General features: G+C 39.2%; 2 protein-coding genes across 4 annotated transcripts in view; one reads left to right on the top strand and one right to left on the bottom strand.

The window, feature by feature from the left end:
- The first annotated feature begins 8,249 nt into the window (after positions 1-8,249).
- ndrg1a (N-myc downstream regulated 1a) lies at positions 8,250-21,523 on the top strand. 2 transcript variants are annotated; one of them, XM_063899167.1, is made up of 16 exons: positions 8,250-8,488; positions 12,709-12,783; positions 13,555-13,590; positions 15,559-15,664; positions 16,109-16,229; positions 16,581-16,643; positions 16,743-16,803; positions 17,490-17,576; positions 17,687-17,743; positions 17,846-17,949; positions 18,060-18,116; positions 18,220-18,271; positions 18,632-18,679; positions 19,134-19,169; positions 19,489-19,540; positions 20,049-21,523. In XM_063899167.1, exons 2-16 carry the CDS (start codon positions 12,727-12,729, stop codon positions 20,255-20,257), a joined length of 1,146 nt encoding a protein of 381 aa, XP_063755237.1. In that variant the 5' UTR covers positions 8,250-8,488; positions 12,709-12,726; the 3' UTR covers positions 20,258-21,523. The 2 variants fall into 2 exon arrangements, with proteins under 2 accessions (XP_063755237.1, XP_063755239.1); XM_063899169.1 differs by lacking the exons at positions 8,250-8,488; positions 12,709-12,783; positions 13,555-13,590 and adding an exon at positions 14,702-15,101.
- Positions 21,134-22,336, bottom strand: part of ccn4a (cellular communication network factor 4a) — a 16,376-nt gene continuing 15,173 nt past the window's right edge. For both annotated transcript variants that reach the window (XM_063899171.1, XM_063899170.1), the window contains exon 5: positions 21,134-22,293. In XM_063899171.1, the coding sequence (XP_063755241.1) occupies positions 21,994-22,293 (300 nt within the window). In that variant the 3' untranslated portion in view covers positions 21,134-21,993. The remainder of the gene's footprint in view (positions 22,294-22,336) is intronic.

Raw genomic sequence — 22,336 nt, 5'->3', positions numbered from 1 at the left:
CACAACCCCAAACAAACAAACCCCAAAAAAAAAACCCCAAACCCAACAAAAAATTAAATTGTGAAAGATCTTGACAGCCCTCCTTATTCTTATTTGTACTTGTGGTTGCTCGTCCACAACACACCAAATCCTTTTTATCTGTTCCTCAAACATCCACTCACCCCTACCCCAATAATCCAAACAGCTGCGTCCACTGTTTATATATGAACCCTGTTGTTCCACAGTACATCAATTCATTTTCCTGTGTAGAGGAGGAATGAAAACAGCGTCACAGGTCAACCCTCTAATACATCCAGGAAGATCCCCATGACCAGCGGTTCTCTATTGGGATCCAATACTTACAATCAACTTTATAGGACCTGAATCAAGCTTAGGATTGAACCTATTATGCAAAATCCACGTTTTCATGTCTTTTATACATACATGGGTCATTTCAGAATTGCGGTTACATTTGGTGTCCCAGCAAAAACAATGTTAATTATTTTCTCCTAAAAAAATATTTCCAGACCCTGCTTTCAATATTATCACTAAATAGACTGTATTTTAAAAAAAAAACAATGTTTGGAGTACATTTTATGCACAATTTATTTGTTAAATATTCATCAAATGATTCCCACACCCTCTAAAACCATCAAAATTGCCTGTCCCAGGACAGAAATTCACATTTTCAATTTGAATAAATATTACATAATTCACCAAAATTTGCAGATTTTTTATGATAAATCTATAAATATGTATATAATCAGTTGCACAGAATGTTATTTTCCTCTAACACAGCTGATCTTGATATTTAAAAAATAAAAAATGTACCTGTCCCAGAGCTCTGTCAACTCTGTTATGTCTGGCATAAAACTACATAAAAAAAACCCTACAGCATTCAAATAAAACCATGTGACCTGCACCAAGTGATGTCCCTTCCTTTTCCTCTCTTCCTTGGAGGGAACAATGGTATGTTTATCTTTCTCTTTTAATAATTTGTGCAAAATGTTGAGAACAAACCAAGAGTATATTTATTAAGCGTCAACTCTGTTTGTATGATGTTTTAGTGAATCTCTCCATCATTTCTTAAAAAATATATATATGATGGAAATTCATAAAGTTGTGGTTTTAGTCATGGCATGTGTTGTCTGGTTCTAAGATAGCACATGGAGTTAGACACAAAATGGTGGAAAATGTCAACTCTGTTATTGTCAACTCTGTTACATTTTCATGATAACAGAGTTGACAGCGACTAACAGTCACGTTTTCAGTCACTTTTGACCATTTTGCTGTAGTTAATATACCATTGAGAGTTATTTTTCTGTAAAGGTGAGATGTGTGATGTCGCTTTCCAGGTCATTAAAATGTAATTGAAGATGGTGTCGGCAGCAGAAAGGCAACGGCAGTACAGGGCACGGTGAGAGGCTGACCCTGAAATGAGGGCAGCGAATTTTAAAAAAGACAGGAAGAGATGGATGAAGAGAAGGGATGCAGGGTCAACTGGCCAAGTGGCTACTCTGACTGAAAGGGGGAAGAGGCAGAAGAGGAAATATTGGAGAAAGGCTCAGCAAAGATGCAGAACAAGGAGTGATTTGAAGCAGAAATTTGAATTTCCTGTTCAGCCTGTCCTCCCTGATAGCACTGAAGAACAACCCATGCCAGTCTCCTCTGATTGCACTGAACAGCAAACAGCAGAAATCAAGTGGGGGAGCAAAGACATGATGATTGGACAATGGTGCGTCATTAAATATGACGATGACGTTTATCCTGGAACCATTCTTGAGGTCAATGAGACGCATGCAAAAGTCACATGCATGCACAAGGCTGGGAAAAATAGGTTCTACAGGCCAATTCGTGAGGACACTTTATGGTATCCCTTTGATGATGTCCTCAGAATCATCCCACAACCTACCCAAGTGACAGCGCGCCATGTTGAAATAGACAAAGAAATATGGTCTGAAATTGCTGAATAATTCTTACTGCAGGGACTGGGGGCAGGGTGCATTTGTTATTTTGTTGCATTCTTATTGATCAAATCAATTATCAAATCAATGATTTTATAGATGAACAGGATGGTGGGGTGGAGGGGGGTGTTATATTGTGATATTGACAACATGTAAACAAATTAACAACTTAACATTTTCAACTTTATAGATGTTCTGATGCAGTCTACCAGTTAATGTACGATGTGTTCACATTTTTGAAAGACACGTTTTTACAATTTCCCTCAGAATCATCCCACAACCTACCAAAGTGCCAACGCGCCATGTTGAAATAGACAAAGAAATATGGTCTGAAATTGCTGAATATTTTTTTATGCAGGGACTATTATTTGTTGCATTGTTATTGATCAAATCAATGAGTTTATAGATGAACAGGATGGTGGCCTACAAGTGGGTTGGGGGTGGAGGGGGTTCGTTATATTGTGATTTTGTGATATTGACAATGTAAACAAATTTACAACTTAAAATGTACAACTTTATAGATGTTGCTACCAGTCATGTAAAATGTGTTCACATTTTTTAAAGACAAGTTTTTAAAATTGCAATGTTACTGGTTTGGACTTTAGTTCATGGTGTGTCAACTCTGTTATGTCAACTCTGTTCGAGTCACGTCAACTCTGTTTGTCCTATGTTTTGTTAAAAAAAAAAGACAATTAAATGCATTTATTGTCAACAAAAAAACAGAAGATGTGTCATGACTAACTTACTCATTACAGGACATTTCTAAGCATTTGATTAATTTTTAAATCTATAATTATGAGAAAATGAAAGGGCCCTTGGCAACTTTTCAATGAAACGTCTCAGTGTTTTAACTCCTGAAAAAATAATATTAATCCTAGAAAGCTTAAGTTTTAATTAATTGATATAGGGACAAATGTTCTCTCAGGGAAGACATCATTTAAACATGTATTGCATTTTAGTACAATAAATATTCAACCCACTTTGTCCATAACAGAGTTGACAGATTTTACTCTTAGTTCACCGATTATCTGTTAAAATATTAAATTCTTACATGATCAAGCGTGGCAAATACTGAAGAGTAAAATATAAAGTATTCTCTCTGAGAAATGAAAGAAAAAAATACAGAAAAAAACTTTTTTTTTTCACTCTTGTCTAAACTCAAAATGTACCCACAATTCTGAATTGACCCACATATGTATCACCTATGTGTTAAGAGACTGGGGAAGTTTGAAGCTACAGACACAGAATCTGCACATTTGGAACAGGGCTGACACAGAGGGATACAGTTTATGGCATGCAACAAGGCACAATCTGTTTGGTGTTTCGAGCCAAACACTTCAGAGACAAGTGTTGTATGTATGGACCTTAAAGTAATCTCTACAGGCCAAGGGAATATTTACCCCATTGTTCTCTTACCTGTATTGATATTTATTGATCTAGATTGGAGGGTGTGATTGCGCAGTGTTCGATATGTCAGCCTTCTCCAGAATATAATAAAATTACATGGCACTCGCCTTGTGTTTCTCAGAAAAATTAAAGGCACACTTTCTTTTGAGATTGATAATTACAAGTAAGAACCAAAAATATGAATTTTGATATAGCTCTGAGCTGTCTTTTTAACAATGAATCTAAAACTATGCAGTCTCGCCCTCGAGCTAATGTCGGGCCATCCTGACCTCACATACTTTCCTCAGGAATCAGAACAGAGGCTGGTTAGGTGCAGCTTCCGCTTTAGTGAACGGTCCAACTTTCTCTGCACAGGCTTACCTGCTGCTGCTGGAATGAGTTGCTGCCGCCAAGTGTAAAGAAATTATAGGTTACAGTAAACTGATGTCAGAAAGACCATTTAAAATATGTTCAGTGAGTATTTTCGCATGCATATATTCCAAGTATTGCCACTGTAACCAAATAAAAATGTCATCTCATATTCATCTAAGCAATTGCTGCACAGGCCCAACAGTGGTACAGTTTAGAAATGGCCCTCACTTACAGTGTTACTCCAGCATTGTTTGAGTTTGTCATCACTAACTCTGCCTTGGCATGTTTACTGTGCCTAAAATTGGTGCTTGAGATAAAGATATAAAAGCTACAACCATGGACTTCTAGAAGAATTAGGTTAACAGACAGTTTGTTGATGTTATTTTCTTATGTAACACATAATCAGTCATGCTGGTCATTCATACAACCCCATCTCTTTTGTACTGCAGGGCTAAATGGTGACTTTTCCCTTTTTTCCAAAAGATTTGCTGGATTTTGGATCAATATTAAAGAGCAACTATGCATATCTGATTTCACTGTGTTGTTGATAATTTGTACTTAATCAGTTAGACATTGTAAACACATGAATGAACGCACTTTAATGAATTACTAGTCTTGTGCCTTTGCCTTTTTTAGAACAGGCGAAAGGTTGTAAGATATGATCTTCAATAATTTCACGGTCTTGTTTGTTTCACTTCTTTGAAAATGTGTCAGCTGACTGTCCCTGTGGTTGTGTGACTTTTCTTTCTTTCTTTCTAAACAGCATGATAGTTCCTTTTTTTGAATCATGGTTTACTTATTCTTTCAAGAATACCTGCATCCGATGGGTTTAGAAATTCAGTCAACAGTGAAGAACAAGAGTGTGTTCACATTTTGTTAGATGTCTGGTTAGTTTAATCTTTGCCCCCAGGTGCTCCCAGACAAAACAAACAGTGTTCTTAAGGTTTTACGGTTTAATGATGCTACATACTTCACTAACATTTACCTGGCCACCTTAGTCACTCAGTAACAACCATATCTACATCAAGAGAAAACTGGACAGTTTTATCAACACTGTTACCATACCTTATAAAATAAGATTATGAATATTGAATATATTGTAGGCAGGTGTAAAAAAAAACTCACGTCAGAGTCTTGCAGGAGCTGAAATAATGTTGGTGGTAAACTGACTTTACAACCGAATAAAATCCACATTGTTTATCTGTCTGCTGACCTGTTTACTACAGGTGCCATAATCACATGTGGTATAAACTCATAAAACACCTCGGTGTAAAATTATCTTGGCATATCATTACTTAGGTTGTTGAAAGTTAGATGAAAAGATTGATAATGTCCACATAAGGTCCAGTTGGTAGTATTAAGAGGAATTTATAGTGGTGAGGTGGTAGATTGCGGCCTACTGACTAATCCTCCCATTTGGTCATTAGGAACATTGTATTTAAAGCCCTTCAACTCTTCCTGGGGACTGTTAAATCATGGATGTGCAAAAGACTAACTGCATGGAGGCTGACCGGCTCCCTATTTAGATATGAGGGCTCATTCTGGGCAAACTTTAACACATTTTGTGGTGATTTTCAGATGATTATATACTGATGAAAACACCTTTGAATATTATACAACATTTCTGCATAGATCCACCTAAATCTTACACCACGGATTATTACATTACATATGAGGCTGGAGAATGTATCCATGTTAAACAAATAAGATTAACTATTTAAAAAGTGCACATTTATGGTTTCAGACAGATATAAGAGAGGTCGCTAACAAGAACTACAGTAACACACAAACTACATATGGTGATTTGTCCGCACACCCCAGGTAACTGGACTGTAAATGTTCAACTTTTCAAAAAGTTTGTAAAGGTTTGTAGGGTCACTGTCGGAGCCACACCTTAAATAATGTCATTGTTTTCACTAAAACACAATACAGGCTGGAACCTTTCTGCATCAGTCACACATTTACATCAGCCAAAAGATCATTTACTACGTGACCTACAGACACATTTCAAATCATGTGCGTCTGAATCACAGACTCCTGTTACAAGCCTGTTGCATCACTTGGTTTGTCATGACTTGTTGAAACTGCCTTACAGGAGGGCCACACAAAGACTCTTGGATGGGGTTTTGAAAAAAAGGTTAGGAACAAGCAGTTGTTAAGGCACAGCCCAACATGTTATTCTATTTAAGGTAAATATCTGCTGCACAGGATTTAGCAGTAGTCATTAAACTTGGTGAGCTTTGACCATGCTGCATAATCTGTCATGTATTATCTGTTCTGTTTGCAGGGAACATTCTGGTCATGAACTTGGAAATCAAACACATTTCACCTGGGTGACCCCTGACTGGCATGAGCAGATACAGAGGGCAGGAGACAGTTTTAGTTGAACTATGACTGGCTATGTGATTACAGTATTTGAGGAGGAGGCGGAAGGAAAAGAAGGGAAAAACAGGATCCAATTGCTCATATTTTCCTCGTTTTAAAACGTTATACACATGCTTCAGTTTTTCTGCAGGCCTTGCTTGCCGTGTCCTCACAGCTCACCATCTAATGATTTATTTCACTTTACATAACACCTAGCTCCCAGAACTCACTATCCGTAATACCTAGAACAATAACAGCTTCATTTGTATAGCACTTTTTAAAACAAATTGCTTCATGGGAGGAAAATAAGACGACACAATAACACTAAATCAATAGGAAGTGTATTGCAATTTTAAAAATAGATTATGTCAACAAAGTGTATCACAGGATGAAAATAAGAGGGCATAGTAAGAGTAAATCAATAAGAAGTTACAATGCATATAACAATAAGGGTATGCAATCACTACAAACTAAAAAAAAAGCAATATTAAAATGGCATATAAAGATGGAATAGATTAGAATACAACACATGAAAACATAGTTTAAAACCAGACTAAACAACAGTTCAGGAGCTGTAGAGTATCAGTCGCATTAAGACGTGATTACAGGCAAAGCCCATGAAGAGCTATGATCTTATGAAATACGCAGCCATCAGCTCCTACAAACACTGCAATCTGCCAGGTGAAAGTCCACTGGTTTATCAAGTATTGGGACACACTGCAACCCACATGTGCTGCACTAAGTCTATCACAGTTAGACAGCCTGCAAATGCTATCTTTGTTTCACAGCAGTTGCTGTACAGGGGCTGTAGGGTCAGACGCATAAATCCATTCACACATGGAGTTCACAATTTTGTGTTTTTATAAATGGCCAGGAATGTGGAATATTTGATCTGACATTTTCCATCAGTAGATCTCAATGTTCTGCATTTTGCTTAGTGGCTGACTGTGAAATTTGCATGGTGGTTATATTTTTCCCCTCAAACTGGTCTATTGTCCGATGTGTTCCTATCCTGGGCCTCACATTACAAGCTCACAGAGCGGCTATTGTATCTTGACAAGGACCTTTCACACACTCATTTCCAATACATGCAGTTATTGGCTGAATCACAGTGTAACAGTCAGCCTCTTGCAGGTGTGGAAATTTCCACTGCACTGTAGTACATGTTCAGTAAGTGAAACAAATGGATCTGGAGTCACAAACATCATGCTTAGATATGCTGAAGCATGCAATTATACACACATACACCTCAACACTCAGATTACATGCACTGTTAAATGGTGTAAAACCACAAAGTGGCCACTCAACACAGACCTTATTTCAGATAAGATATCTATTTAGAGTTACTTATAGAGGGAACTGTTTCAGATAGCACGTATGCTTTCCTTCAAAGTAACATCTGTATAGCAGCTCACTCAGGAGCAAACATGTTGTGGTATTGATTATGACTTCTGTAGGATGAGCTAACTCTGATTATCTAAAGCAGTGTGTTATCAAGGAAATGTGGTTTGATCCACGGAGAGGGAAGGGCTTCCCTTTGTACAGACTTATCTCCTCTTGGCCTTTTATCAAGGTTGCAGGCTTGGCTGCATTCCTATCCCAACCCCTCAGACAGCAAACAATGACTTAACCCATCCTCAAAAATATCAGCTGCTTGGATTGCAAGAGTGTTAAATTAACCACTATGTTTTCTGATCATCAGTAAGAGTGTGATACATTATTTACAATTTAGAGTACACCGAATTGGAAAAAAAGACAAACATTAAGGCCAACATTCCTTTCCACACCCTGTCAGCTCGTTGTGGAAAGGAGACCAGTGTAGTGAATGTAATATAGCTAACCCTGAAAGTAAACTATCAAATGTGTCACATAGGAAGGTGAAGTGATGACTAAGTGGCGAAACACACAGCAGCGTGAGAATATTGACGTTTTACACATCTCACTTTACGTTTTGTCAGCAATCATTTTTATTAAAAAAATTTAAAAAACTCCATTCGAAACATTAACAAAATTGAAAAGCAAAAGTGTGTGCTTAAATGAACTTAAAACAGGGTTAAAACATTCATATAAGTTGCTGCAGTGCAGTTTAGTGAGAGTTTAAATCATACGGAATGGACTCTTTTCGAGTATTTTACCCATGAGTCAGTGTCATCAGCTTCCTCATCGTGCAACCGCTGGAAAGAGCTACGCTGCGATAACAGTCCCACTGCTGCTGCCCAATAGAGAGAGCAGAGGGGAAAGTGGGCTGGGCTGAACACCCCCAAGGCTTTATAACATTCCCTCATATATCCGCCTTGGACTGCACGTTATAAACAAAGCAACGCTTTTTCACTTTGCGTACTTTAAAAAGAGAACATAAAGTTTTTCGTGGACTTTTTTCGTCTCAGGAGAGATCCCAGGACAATCAGAAGTTTAATCCACAGGTAGGTTCCTGCCCAAAACTATATGTATGTGTTTTTTTTATTGATAACATTTGTTATTGATAACATTGTTCATAAATAACTGCTGCTTACTTCCCGTTGTTTCGGAGTTACGAGGCATGTCTGAGCAGTGCAACTAATGTGCCATTTTTATTTGAGCTCAAGTAATACATGTTTACGCACGTCAACACGTTTACCACCTAAATCAGGATGTTTTTTCGCCATATTAAAGAAATGCAAAACACGAGTTAATACACTTGAGCTACAAACCGTTTTTTTTTGGCAGGCAATTTAAAAAAATATTTTTATGGTGTTTTTTTAAACATTTTTACAGATTTAATGTAAGGAAGAAAACATCTGTTTGTATCACGTGGGCGGGTACAGGAATTTGATCATATATACAAGGTTTTCACACAGGAATGTTTAAAGATCCCAAACCCACAATTCAAGCAGTAAGCTTTTATGGGAAATATTGTGAGACATTATTGATAACAAATCCACTGCTTTCTAGCCTTGATATTGAGGAAATAAACAAAAACATGCATGGGTGTTGGCAGTGGTAGTGCATAGTGCTGGCAACTGGCTGAGTCAAAAAAAAGAAGAAGGAAAAGCATGGTTTAATGAACTGAAGGCAAATCATTTAAATCTGCCAAAATATAAAGCACATCCTCCATTGTTACCAAAACAACACTGCATCCCGAGTCCTGACCTGTTAAGGCTGTGTTTATTTTTCCAGCTTATGTCTTCAATCCTGTCCAAAAGCTTATGAACCTGCTGGGCTGTAGTGCTACATGAGGATATGTCTCACATAAACAGCAGCAGCTGTTTGTTACAGTAAGGGTGTGAACCTTCCAACCAATCTGACCCCCACTCCACAACTTACTGTAGCAATGGAGATATCCACATTTTGATATCTTTTACAATCTGAAAATGTAGGTCTGTGACAGCTTAGTCCGGCAGGCCTGCTGCCGCCCTACTGATATTTCAGAACCAGGGATTTGACAGATTAAGCGAGTTCCCAAAGATTAGGGAAGCAATCATTGTTTCTGCAGATGGAAGCCACGGGCTTGTGGATTTAAAACTATATGGAGGCAATGGAGAAAGGAGGGCCTGGCCTTGATTCTGGCTCCCTAATATTGAGACTCGCTGTCCAAATCTAAACAGTCCATATGTTTCTCTCCCTCAGAGAGCGGAGAACGAGTTTGAGCTCATGCTGTTTTGTAACTTGGATGTTCTGGCTTAGTAGTGTGTCATATCTCTTTATTTACCATGGCAAAACAAGCTCTAGTGTGTTATAGAAGCCCGCATCAGTGTTGTTGTTTTTCTGTAAAGTTCAGGCCAAGTTATCTCCCTGTCAAATGGAAAAATTTGATTTTTTTAAAAGGTCAGCTTTTCAGGAATGAACAAGTAGTACCTAATCATGAGGGTTTTGTTTGTTGTCAAAGCTTGAAAGCCTAATTGATTATCAACGCCTGAGTGCATCTTATCATGTGAGACCTTTATTATAGAGTTTATCGTGCCAAAAGAATATCTGATTTCTAATTCTTGTTGTAGGAAATATTGAAGCCACTATTTCACTGGAAATAATCAAAAAGTCTGTAATGTGTTTTGCGGTTGATTTTGGGCTACACATTTCTGATAGTACAGAGCCTATATCCTCCCACTGTTTCCTGTTCATGGTTTCATAACCCAGTTTTACTTCTGCCAGGCTGAAGCTGTTTCAATGAATAGTTTGTTTTCTTCCTCACAGCCTGAAGAAAGAAAAAAAAACCCCACAAGTATTTCAATAGGGAATATGCATGTATGAACCGGTTTGACTTGGTTAAATATAAGGTGTAACCATTGCCAATGACTCCCAGCTGGTTTTGGCATGAAGCCAGTTTAAAGAGAGCCCCCTGCTGCAGCCGCAACATAAAATCCCTGTGAGAAAAATATGCAATGAAATAACTTCACATTGTTGTTAGGCATCTGGGAATCCTTGCTGATAATCTGACACAGCATTCAACTTTTTGTCATTCGTATTTACGTTCAATGTAGCAGTTGGCATGACATAACTGACCATGTATGAGATTTTTTAGAGAAATCCTTACATAATAAATGTCAAAACAGCGAACCTCATGTCTCATTGCTTGGGATTAAGATACAGTGGGGTTAAAAAAAAAAAAAAGCCTCCCTCCCTTTCTCACTCCGGCCAGGTGAAACATTAGCTCAGGACGGTGAACAGTTAGTGGCCCATCGCTGGGGTAAACAGCAGGTGACCTAGTTGTCTTAGCCTGCTGCCCAGCCATGCTCTCTCTGTGCTGCCAGCTCGCTAACAGGTGGTGGCCAAATAAAGATGATGTTGGCACTCTGTTTTTGTTGTTAATAAGCTCTTTAGTCTCCTTTTACATTGCAGTGTTTGCAAATACACTCTAACATAAGCTTAGAGGATTCCCCCATGTTGATGCTGCTATCCAGTCTGCATTTTTCTAATGTGAAATAGAGTAATTTTACATCAGTCATGAAAGTGACTTCTCTCACGTGGCTGTGGAATCTCAGTGGGAGCTGATCTCTTGTCCTTCTCAACAAAGCTCCTGCAGTGCCATGGCGGCCATGTTTTTCAAGGCCTCCGCAGAAAAAGGAACCTGTTGTTTGATACTCCTCTTTCTCAGAGCTTTTGTGAGATCCGGCTGGCTCCAGTCTCTGTTCTCCCAGTGTGTGTGTGTGTGTGTGTGTGTGTGTGTGTGTGTGTGTGTGTGTGTGTGTGTGTGTGTGTGTGTGTGTGTGTGTGTGTGTGTTCAGAGTGTGTTCTGCCAGACATCTCCACATTTTAAAATGTTATTCACCGCTTTCTCTAAAAGACCATGTCACTCGGACGGTCACACTGCAGTCCTGTAGGTCAATGTTGATTTGTTATCTGATATGGCTGTCTGGAAAACTGTCTGAAAACAATCAAGAGAAACTGTATAACTATATAACCAAACACAGTCATTCGTTAACAATTAAATGCTTACTAGAGGATAGGTTAACTCAAACTGTTCTGCAAAAATCACACAGACACACTCCAAAAAGGGAGCTAAAGTGCTGATCACCACATCTTGTACTTGTAAACATCAACACACAGCTCACTAACTGCCAACTGGCATGCTGGCACATGCTGCAAATCTCCTCAATCATTTATCTCCAGGCCAGATCACCTGGGTGCAGTGCTTCCTGAAGGGACACCATGACAGTGTGAGAAAAAGACACACCAAAGTACATAACACAGACAAACAGAAAACACACACCAGATGGAATAGGTCCGAAAAGGGCAAACATGGCAACCGAGCAGAAACCAAGACAAACAGAAAACAAGTGACAGAAAACAAAGAGCCAGAACGCCAGCAAAGCGATGAAAAGAGGCCGGAATGTATTAATGGAAACCTGGGTGTCTGTTGCTTCCTGTGTGTGTGGGTCAGTGCAGGCCTTCAGCTGGGGGAGAGAGGAGCGCAGGCCCCTGGCTCTCAGGAGCCACCGGTGCCATTGGACAAAGAGCCCTTTAACTGGCTATTTGATTTGCATGCAGAGCCGCAGCCTGTTTGCTGCCCTCCGACACAGCATCATAACCCACAGCATAACCCTTCTTTACTTTATGTTATTAAATGTGCATTTCTCAGTCTCTTTTCTGTTGGTCTACCCCACTCTTCTTTGTCTTTTGAAATATGCTACACATCTTGACAATACTTTTAGGTAGGGATTGCTTTAGTTTTCAGTTCTGTGAGTCATCTGTCTTTAAAAAGTATGTGAACCTGTTACTTTACCATACTTCCATTTGTTTGTGAGATACCGGTCTGCTTGGCTGTGTATCTTGTCTGCAAGGTAGTATTTAGGATTTAGTGCTTGTCTGGGTAACTGTTTTGGGCGGTTCTAGGGTGCGGCACGTTATTTGGTCAGCGTGTTAGCGCAGATCACAGCGCCAGTCTCTGCATGTCTCTGTCACTGTACACCTGCGTGGGTGTGAGTGTACGTGCATGTGATAAGGTCTATAGTAGCCTTTTTATATGAGCTTTGTTAAATAAAAAAAACACACCCACCCCAAAGTTCAAGTAATCTGTTATATGAGTGTGTGCAAGCCTGGAAATTAAACCTCGCCTTTTTCCCCACACACTATCCTGTATAACCTGAATCATTTTCCATTTGGAAGAGCTCAGGCACATGTTGAACCAGTCACTTACTAACTGCTCTTATCTCTTTGGCGCCTATAGGTTCTGCAGCTCTTTGAAATGGATGACATCCAGGTTGTTGAGTCCAAACATCTGCTGGTTGACAAGGAACTGCCGGTATGAATTCAACAACAACAATGATTGAAAATACTTTTTCAGCAAACTGATCATCAGTATCTCTTAGCTTTGAATGATAAATCTAAATATCTGTGGTTAATCAGATTTCTTCATATGAGATGGATCGCATTATGTGCAAATTGTGAATCATTTACTCTCTATGTCTCCTTTCAATTCCTGATAAAAAGCTGAGCCACTGAATTATTAAAACATATTTTGTGGCTTCCTTATTCTGTTTCTGTTATTATTCTTTTTTTGTGAAAATGCAAATTATTGCAATAATATATTTATTTGCAATCAACTACAATCAGTGATATGCATTAATGTTCTATGTGTGCAAGGGTTGTTTTGATCTATCAAGTGCAGCAGTTCATTAGAAGATAGAAATAGAGTTAATTGTCTTACAAATAGCCATTTATAATTGAGGACCTGTATGGGATCTGCACCATAATATTGAATATCACACTAACACATTCACATTTAAAGATACAAACTCAGTTAATGCTGGAAAATTGCTGATACATTTGCTTCAAATAAGCCAACCATTGTTAGTGCAGCACCAGTTCTGAAGGCAGTTTGGTGACCTTTGCTCATAACGGCGTTTTTATGTTTTGCAGTTGAAATGATACGTGGTGCCTCACAAGACAGAGGTCATATAGATGTGAAAATACATTCAGTGACAGGATGGCGCTCTCAGGATATTAGATTATAGCATGTTGCAAAGTAATCGCATTAGTTTTGTATTTTCATTACTCTGTTCTTTCCTTGCAGGGCCTGAGAGAGGCTGTGCAGCATCTCGTTGTCAAGGTATGTTTGCAGACATAAGAAATAAAATCCAGCATTTATCCTCAGCACTGGTTGTTAACCCAGCTTTGTTATTTAAAGCCTGTCTGGACAGGGGATTCAAATTACTGGTTGTATGTATACAGATGTTTTTATACTATGTCTTCTAGATTTAACTAGATTGGTACCATCTAGTGGTGGATAAAAGAAATACTCTGCCACACATCAACAGTTTTTGCAGTGGCTCATCCATCATGGTGCTGACCTTACATCCGCTGTGATTTTATTAGGACAGAAATCTAATTGGGCCTTCACTAATTCAGTCGACTGCGGAGATTGATGAAACACTCTCAAGACAGATAAAACAGCACATCAACCCTTTCGCTATCCGCTCTTTCACAATGACACACACACAAATACATTTAAAGGGTGGATGGGTGCTACTGAGTCGGGGGCTTCTCAGCACCTTGGGCAGCGGTCAGACCTTAACAGACAGGAATTAGATTACTGTTCTTAAAGGTGCAGAGCCGTTTGAAGCAGTTACCTTACCTTAAAGCTTTCTGACTTACTTTGGTGTCACACTGACAGGTATGCTGACCTAATTATACAGAGGAAGTGTTTGCTAATTGTTTAAAACTGTGTGGCTTTGGTGCTGATGTTGTGGTATTACAGATGAAATCCATTGTAAATGTACTTACACGATCACATGATGTGTGCAGGATTATCTCACCTGTGTATAGAGGCATGGCGAAGTTGTTAATGTTTACGTGTAGTGTACGCCACCTAGGGCAGATCCCATGCAGTCAAAACTGGTTTGAAAATCACCCAGTAGGTCATATGTAGTGTGCTTGATCTACAGGTCTGGTCTTCATGGACACTTTTGTTTTGGATTAAATTTGCACACAAACAGTTGGATTTCAAAAGAATCAAGAATGTATATCTCATTTTAGAAAATACATTTTATAATACACACAAGTATAAACAGCATTTAAAGTTGGAAGGTTTTATATTGAGATGCATATTATTCTGTCTCTACTGCTTCCGGTTATACAATGTGAGTCACTGGCTGTTTATGGGGTATTTTTAGGAAATGTGTATGAGGATGATTAAAAGTCTCTGTTGAGCCCTTAGCCGCTTTCTTGAGTACCCCTCCCTCATTAACTCAGGATGTTTTTACCTCTCATCACACACCCATACGTACTCATCACGTCAACACTGTAGCCGATGCCCCTCTGTCTGACATTGGTTGATCCAATTTAGGGATCTCCATCTAGAGTTAGCTTGTTTTGACCAGCCTGCAAGGCACCATGGGAGGCAGGGAGCTTAGGCCAACTTGTAAGCAGTGGGGGTATAAAACACCGCTCTAAGAGCAGGACTAAACAACATTACAGGCTTACTAACATTTGGAGCTATAGCAAGGGGAGCCACTGCAACTACACTTTTTTCAGTAGCAAGCCGCGTTAACTGCCTCTCCTGCAAACATGGTTTTGGATGATTCGGATGTGGAAATGATTCTTGCTGAGATTGAAGTCAGCGTAAGTAGACTAAAGGCTTTATTGAAACATTTGCACTGAGTAGTTTCCGGTTTCCATGCTGGAATTGGGGAACAAGTGGATGCAATGAAAGAGAGTAGTTTATATTATTGCAGATTGTTATTATTTTTGTAGTTTGTTTGGAGAGAAGTTTTAATAATTGAAAACAAAATTATAACATTTTAATGTCAATATGAATGGATATACAACTTAATAAGGCAGCAATGACAAATTTAGTAAATGCATCATTCATCATGAGGCCATTCGCATCATTTTTTGCAATTCGCATTTAACTGTGGTTCAGGTATTTAGGTTTGCACCCATAATTGTTGGATATTGGGTTTTGATGCCAAACACTTTCACATTTCTTATCTTAAATCCAAATTCTTGGAATTTTGTTTAAAGAAATGTTCATTGACACATTTTATGCTAAGTTTGGTTATTTATTTTGCGTCTATAGGAGCACGATGTGGAGACTCCCTATGGAAGGGTCCGCTGTACAATGAAGGGGGTTCCCAAGGGTGAAAGACCAGTGATCCTCACCTTTCATGACATTGGACTGAACCGTAAGCCTGGCTTCTTATTCAGCTCAATCTACCTGAAACATATGTTGTTGTGCCTAAAGCCTCGGGGGTGTTTTGCATTACCATACCACATGGGACCAGATTAAGTTTAGCAACCTCACTAGATATTCTTAGTTATTTATTGTTATTTTTTTTCTCTATTTTTCTTTTTACTGCACACTCTTATTTTAACTTCTTATCTTTTATAGATATTTTTGTATGATTTTAAAAAAAATTTTTTTTAAATCTTTCATTTTATTTGTATTCTGAAATGGAGCAACCCAATTCTCCCAGGTTTGTGATAGTGTTAAATATTATTAAATAATAGGGCACTTGCATGTTATACACAAATAAACAAGTCTTACACTTATTCTCAGGTAATAACTGGATATCGGCCAAGTATCACTCTTCCACCTCCATCCCCTTTGTCCTTGTTCTGTTTTCCAGACAAAACCTGCTGGGACACGCTCTTCAACCACGAAGACATGGCAGAGATCATGCAACACTTCGCTGTGTGTCACGTTGACGCCCCCGGGCAGCATGAGGGAGCTAACACCTTTTCCACTGGGTGAGCCAGGGACACACAGTAACAAAAACACACACACACAAGCACTTAATGTATGTCAAACAGTGTTTGACCTGTCACTCGCCAGCTAGGTAGATCACTGCGGATGTGCTTAAGACGACCTCATTTGTCAAGTGTGTTGTAGGGACAGGTGTTTGTCTCGTTAAGCCTAATCTGTGTTTTGCTGGTGGGACTTTGCCTCATGTTAACTCCACCTGAGCTGAACATGATATGAAATTAGATAGTGAAACATAGATGGCTATTGCAAACTGATATCAACAAAAAAGAGCAATAAACACCAGGGATTAGATAAAGCCTGTTAATCATTTCTTAACTATTAATGTTGTTTTCCAGATATGAGTACCCTTCTATGGACCAGGTCTCTGAGACCCTCCCACTGGTGTTGAAGCACTTTGGGTAAGTTAAGCTCCAGTTTTCACACTGATTCTTCACTCTCAAATCCAAGAGTTTTTCTAGCCTGTTGTTCTAACAGTTCCCTGTTATGTTTGACGGCAGGCTGAAGAGTGTTGTTGGAATGGGCGTTGGAGCCGGAGCCTACATTCTGACCAGATTCGCTGTAAGTCCCCCCCCCCCTTCCCCTCTCAGTCCGGCTTAATTATTATTAAATTCATCATTTCAGGATTAACCGAGCCAGCTAATGTTTTTCTACTTCTTGCTGATTTTGGCACCATAACACTGCCTATTGCTTGAGCCTGTTGAACCATAAAAGCCTCAAGAATGTTCCAGATCAGTTCAACACTAACACAGTCCTCAGTAGGAAGTCTCACTCTGTTGACAAAAAGCTGACAAAGATACAACTTTAACTCCTTGCTGCAGCGGCCTCTCTAACTTCATCAAATATGCAAAAATGTTGAATTAAACAGACATTCAATTTAAAATCATGGAGTTAAAAATACAATCATGTTAACATGTCATTCTAAAAAGTTAGAGCTCCAAAGATTAGTTTTATTCAGTCATCAGAAACATTTAACCTGAATACCTGAATTTTACACTAACAAACCAATTTCTGTTTTACTGCTTTCTGACATTCAACACACCAGACAAACTGAATTAAATCTATCATTTAATAAAAAATATCTATAAACTAATCAGAAAAAAATAAAATAATAATTGTTAGGTGCAGCACCTAATTAAAAACACCACATTGGCAGCCTGAACCCAGAGCCCCCAGTTATTTTGCCTATGTATTATGCTTAATGCAGCATCGTGGTTATTAATCAATACTTCAATGTTGTATTATAGCTGGACTACCCGAACATGGTAGAGGGGCTGCTGCTCATCAACATCAACCCATGTGCTGAGGGATGGATGGACTGGGCGGCACACAAGGTAACAGACATGAAGAACAGTTTAAATATGTATATGAATAAACTCCAGAGGCCAAATTGAAACCCTTACACACTGCGTTAGCTAAATCTTGTTTTTATGTCTAACTTCAGATCAGTGGATGGACCCATGCCACGCCTGACGTGATCATCGGCCACCTCTTTGGAAAGGTACCAATTCAAGCCCTCTTCCTGTTGTGAGGCAGTATATTTTTACTAACCAGTGTGTACCCGGTGAGTTTAACAGAGTTTGTATGTTTGTGGTCACCACAGGAAGAGATCCACAACAACCATGACTTGATCGGAGCATACCGCCACCACATCATGAACGACATGAACCAGTTCAACCTTCATCTCTTTGTCAAGTCCTACGAAAGGTATAGAAAAACACAAAAAGTCAGCTAGAAACACACTTCCTTAAGTTCATCCTTAGATTCAACAGGTTGCAGATAGGAAGATTTTCTTTAACATGTCTTTGTCTCCACAGTCGGAGGGATCTGGAAATTGAGAGGCCGATCCCCGGAAGCAACGTCGTAACCCTCAAGTACGTTATCAGGCATCATTCAGAAATATCACCTGCTGCTTATATTACAACTGTAATATTTCACCAACACTTATTTGTAATTGTGTGTTTCCTCCTTATCCAGGTGCCACTCCCTGCTGGTGGTTGGCGACAACTCTCCTGCCGTGGAAGCTGTGGTGAGTTGAGCAATCTTTTGTTAAATTAAAAACAAGGCTCCAGTGCTAAGGATTAGACCAAGATTAAATTCTTGAGCAAACTAGTTTACCATGACTGAGAGAAAAGCAAAGTTGGGAAGAGAAATTAAGTTTAAGAGGTTTGAGATTGGTCTAAGTGATTGTATTTTAGGATCAGGAAGGCTAACCTGAACCCATTATTGATGAAGTAAAATCTTGCTTTCGAATTCAAGTAAAGTAAAAAATCTAATGTTTCATTTCACATTGTTTTTGCATAGCAATGCATTTATTAAACCTACACATGTGATCAATACTAACATAAGATGCATAAGTAAACATACACTCTTTAATTTGTATCTTTAGGTTGAGTGCAATACCAAGCTGGACCCAACAAAGACCACCCTGCTTAAGGTAAACAGGCCTGCTGCCCTCCTTCCACCTCCTGTCCCTCAGCCTCATTCAGGTCTTAATAGCCTTGATGGAAATGCATCGGCTGATAAGATTCCATGGGCTCAGCATTTATCTGGTGACATATTAACCAGGGGTAGGAAAGCTGAATGCGTCTTCAGAGGCGACGTGCGTTTGCATATCGCCTCCTCCAACGCAATCTGCTGCAGCTGACATACTTGTGTTGGCCCATGGCAACCTTTTATGATCTACAACCGAAACCAAATGGCTGTTGGAGCTGAAATGGGCGCTTTTTATTGAGGTTAACTGTTCAGGGTCTATATGTAGCAGTGACAAGGTGTGTTGAACATGGGACTGTTGAGTGTAATGGGGGTTAATGGTGTGTGTCCACTGCTGTGGGAATGTACGAGCGCCAACATGCTAAATGGTAATGGCTTCTTTTGTGTTTTCTCTTCAGATGTCTGACTGCGGAGGCATGCCCCAGATTGACCAGGTGTGTTTTTGTGTAACAGGAGAAGCTTTTTGAAACATGGTAATGTTGCTGAGCACAGGGCAGGATAATCAAGTGACAGGTGGATGGGTGGATGACATAAGAAGGATGCACTTAAGAGCATTAGCAAGTGGCAGATATGAAGCACAAGTTGTAATCCTCCATCCTGTTTACCACCTGCTCACCGCAGCTGTCATATCTCTGAGCCTGAGCAGTAAGCTGCTGGATGAGAGATTGAGTGTGTCAATGTTATGAAAACAAGTGTGGTAATTAATGACAGGAGGACTAATTATCTCCCTACTTGTGCTTTTTCTCTCTGCAGCCTGCCAAACTGACAGAGGCATTCAAGTACTTCATTCAGGGCATGGGATACAGTAAGTAATCAAGACATCAATCACTCACAATGACCCATATACACACTGGGGTGTTACTTAAACTTAGTCTTGGATAGATAAAGAAGTACAAGTAAGAATTGTCTATTTAAAACTGAATAAAAAAAAAACATGTGGCTATTTGACTATATTTCACTTAAAATGTGGGTATATAAATGACCACTATCCCTGATTGGATATTAATGTAATTTCAGATACACATTTAAAAAGCGTCTAACATTTGGACCTAGTCGAGATGAAACTATTTCGAGCTGTTTTATATGCTGTTTGGTAGTTCATTTACTGTTTAACAATATATTGTACGCTAATTATTGGCTTTTAAAATCTTAATCTGCACAGTAACAAGTAACCATAGCATTAAAATATATGTAGTGAAGTTAAATGAGCCACATTTTCCTCTCAAACCATGAAATGAAAACACAAAGTAAAAGTACCTCAGAAATGTTCTTGACTGTGCAGTTTCTTAATCTCCTGCCTCCTCTTTCCTCAGTGCCCGCTGCCAGCATGACCCGCCTGGTACGCTCCCGTACCGCCTCCGGCTCCAGCGTCACCTCCTTCGAGGGCAACCGCTCCCGGTCCCACACCCATGAGGGAAATCGCTCCCGCTCACACACCAACGAGGGAAACCGCGGCCACAGCCACACGACCAACAGCAACGTGGACCAAGCTGTGCCCAAGTCCACCGAAGTGTCCTGCTAAGTGAGCCGTCGCTCCCCAGGCACTCAAACCTGTCAAGGTCCCTTCGGTTTGTGCTGCGCTGCCTCTAACTGACACACAGATACACATTCCTATGCACATACACACCCATGTAGAGGGCGGTAAGATAGCACGTGTGGTTTCATAAAAATGGACACTTAGCTGCAGATTATTCAGTGCAGGTGAGATACCCCAATTAAAAGATATAATGTATTTTTAAGGGAGAGCTCAGGGTCAACAGTATGTCTGTTTTAAAACTCTGAGGGACTAGATTTTTTACACAGAAATGCTTCTGACCTCAATGGTCAGATGAGTGTAAAGTTGGGGGCAACGCAGCATTTTGGGACACCAAAGCAGAGAATGAGGAACAAAGCTGTGGCTACTAGTACACCAGCTTGTACATTTATCACTCATTATCCTTCATGTATTAATATGTTTTAATTCCATTTCTGCATTCCCTTTCCCGTTTTTATCCATTTCTACCATATTGACACAGCTTTCTCAAATATACCTGACTGTAAATGACTGTTTCGTGTTCTCACTGTAATTGTTTTGATCATTTATTCTTTTTTTTCTATATCTGAAGTGTTGTCGTTTGTACGTAGGAGCAGATTTGTAGAAGTTTAGAGATAATGGGAGGCACTTGGATAAATACTAATGGCTGTTTGCCTCACACATTTCTATGTCATTTTGAAAAAGAAGGGACAGACTTCAAGTATATCATGTATATACAGACAATAATATTGTTTCATGCCAATATCCATTATCCTTGAGTTATTATAACATCTTCTTATTGGTGAAACATTTTCAGGAATCATTTTTAGTACATTCCAATGAGGCTGTATGCTTTGTCATGAATCAAAACACTCAAACACAAAATTAAAAATGTTTTATATGCTTTATTAATGGATCCAGGCTTAAGACAAAAAGGTTATTTTTTCGATTTTTATGATGATTTCTATGCAATCAAGTCAATGGAACAAAGATGTGCCATGAAATTTTTCTTTTGTTTTTAGACGTGATGCTCCTATGTGGTTGTGGATTTTTGGGTGAGTGAAGTGATAGGTCCACATGTTAACATGAGGATAACCATAGATCTTACCTGACACCTTCTACTCCTGTATTTGATGTGCACTACAGCTACATTTGGCTTTGTAGAAGACATATACAGCTTTGTAAAGATGCAAAGTCTAATGCTTTAGAAAAGCATTAAAATGACATAACAGTTTGTATTTATTTAAAAAATGACAATAAAAAACTTGTAACTGATATTCCCTGATGTTGTCATTGTTGCATTGGCTCTATCTTTGGCATATCAATCCATTTATGTCTTTTAAACAATAATTATATAGTCAAGTTATTGAAATATAAAATATCTACAGTTACGCCTTATTATCTAAGTATCCGTATGAGTTTTTAGACAGACAATGTGTACTGCTCTTGAAAGCGTGTCAAGAACATAGCATATGTTATTACATATGCAAAAAGCGACATAAATAAATTAAGCATTCAAATTTCACACATTCACTGTCTGAATGTTTTCATTTGCAAAGCAGTTCTTCAAATATTCTTCTAAAGCCCCTCATGCTTTATGAATCCAATCTGGAGACAAGTATATATTTCATATTTACAGATTTTTCCAATAGGAAAAAAAGACCATAGGAAAATCCCTTGCACATAATCCATCCAATTACAAAAACACTGCGTAAGAAGAAGCCAGAAAAAGGGAGAGAGCGCCGTTAGTTCATGACTTCTGGCTGACCATAGTAACTCTCAAGCTCGGCAAAGATGTCGTTGGGGTTTTTGCAGCTGAGGTTGCAGAAGCAGGCCTGAATCCACAGCATCTTCCAGGTGAATCCCGTCCCATTAGGACACTCAAACTCTACCTCAATGGTTTTGGACTTGTAGGGGATGCAGCAGCGCTCATCTGTGCAGATGCCGCAGTATTTGGGCCTGTACTGCTTCCTACTGGTGCAGCCGGAGATAGTGAGGTTTGAGGAAAGCTCTTCCCTGTAGATGTTCAGACATTTCTTTCCTGGCTGATGGAGGAAGGGGAGTGAAAATATATGTTTTTAACATCCA

This window comes from Eleginops maclovinus, chromosome 13 (assembly GCF_036324505.1).
Source record: "Eleginops maclovinus isolate JMC-PN-2008 ecotype Puerto Natales chromosome 13, JC_Emac_rtc_rv5, whole genome shotgun sequence".
NCBI lineage: Eukaryota > Metazoa > Chordata > Actinopteri > Perciformes > Eleginopidae > Eleginops > Eleginops maclovinus.
The sequence above is the reverse complement of the archived record's forward strand: the minus strand, read 5'-3'. Positions and strand labels throughout refer to the sequence as shown.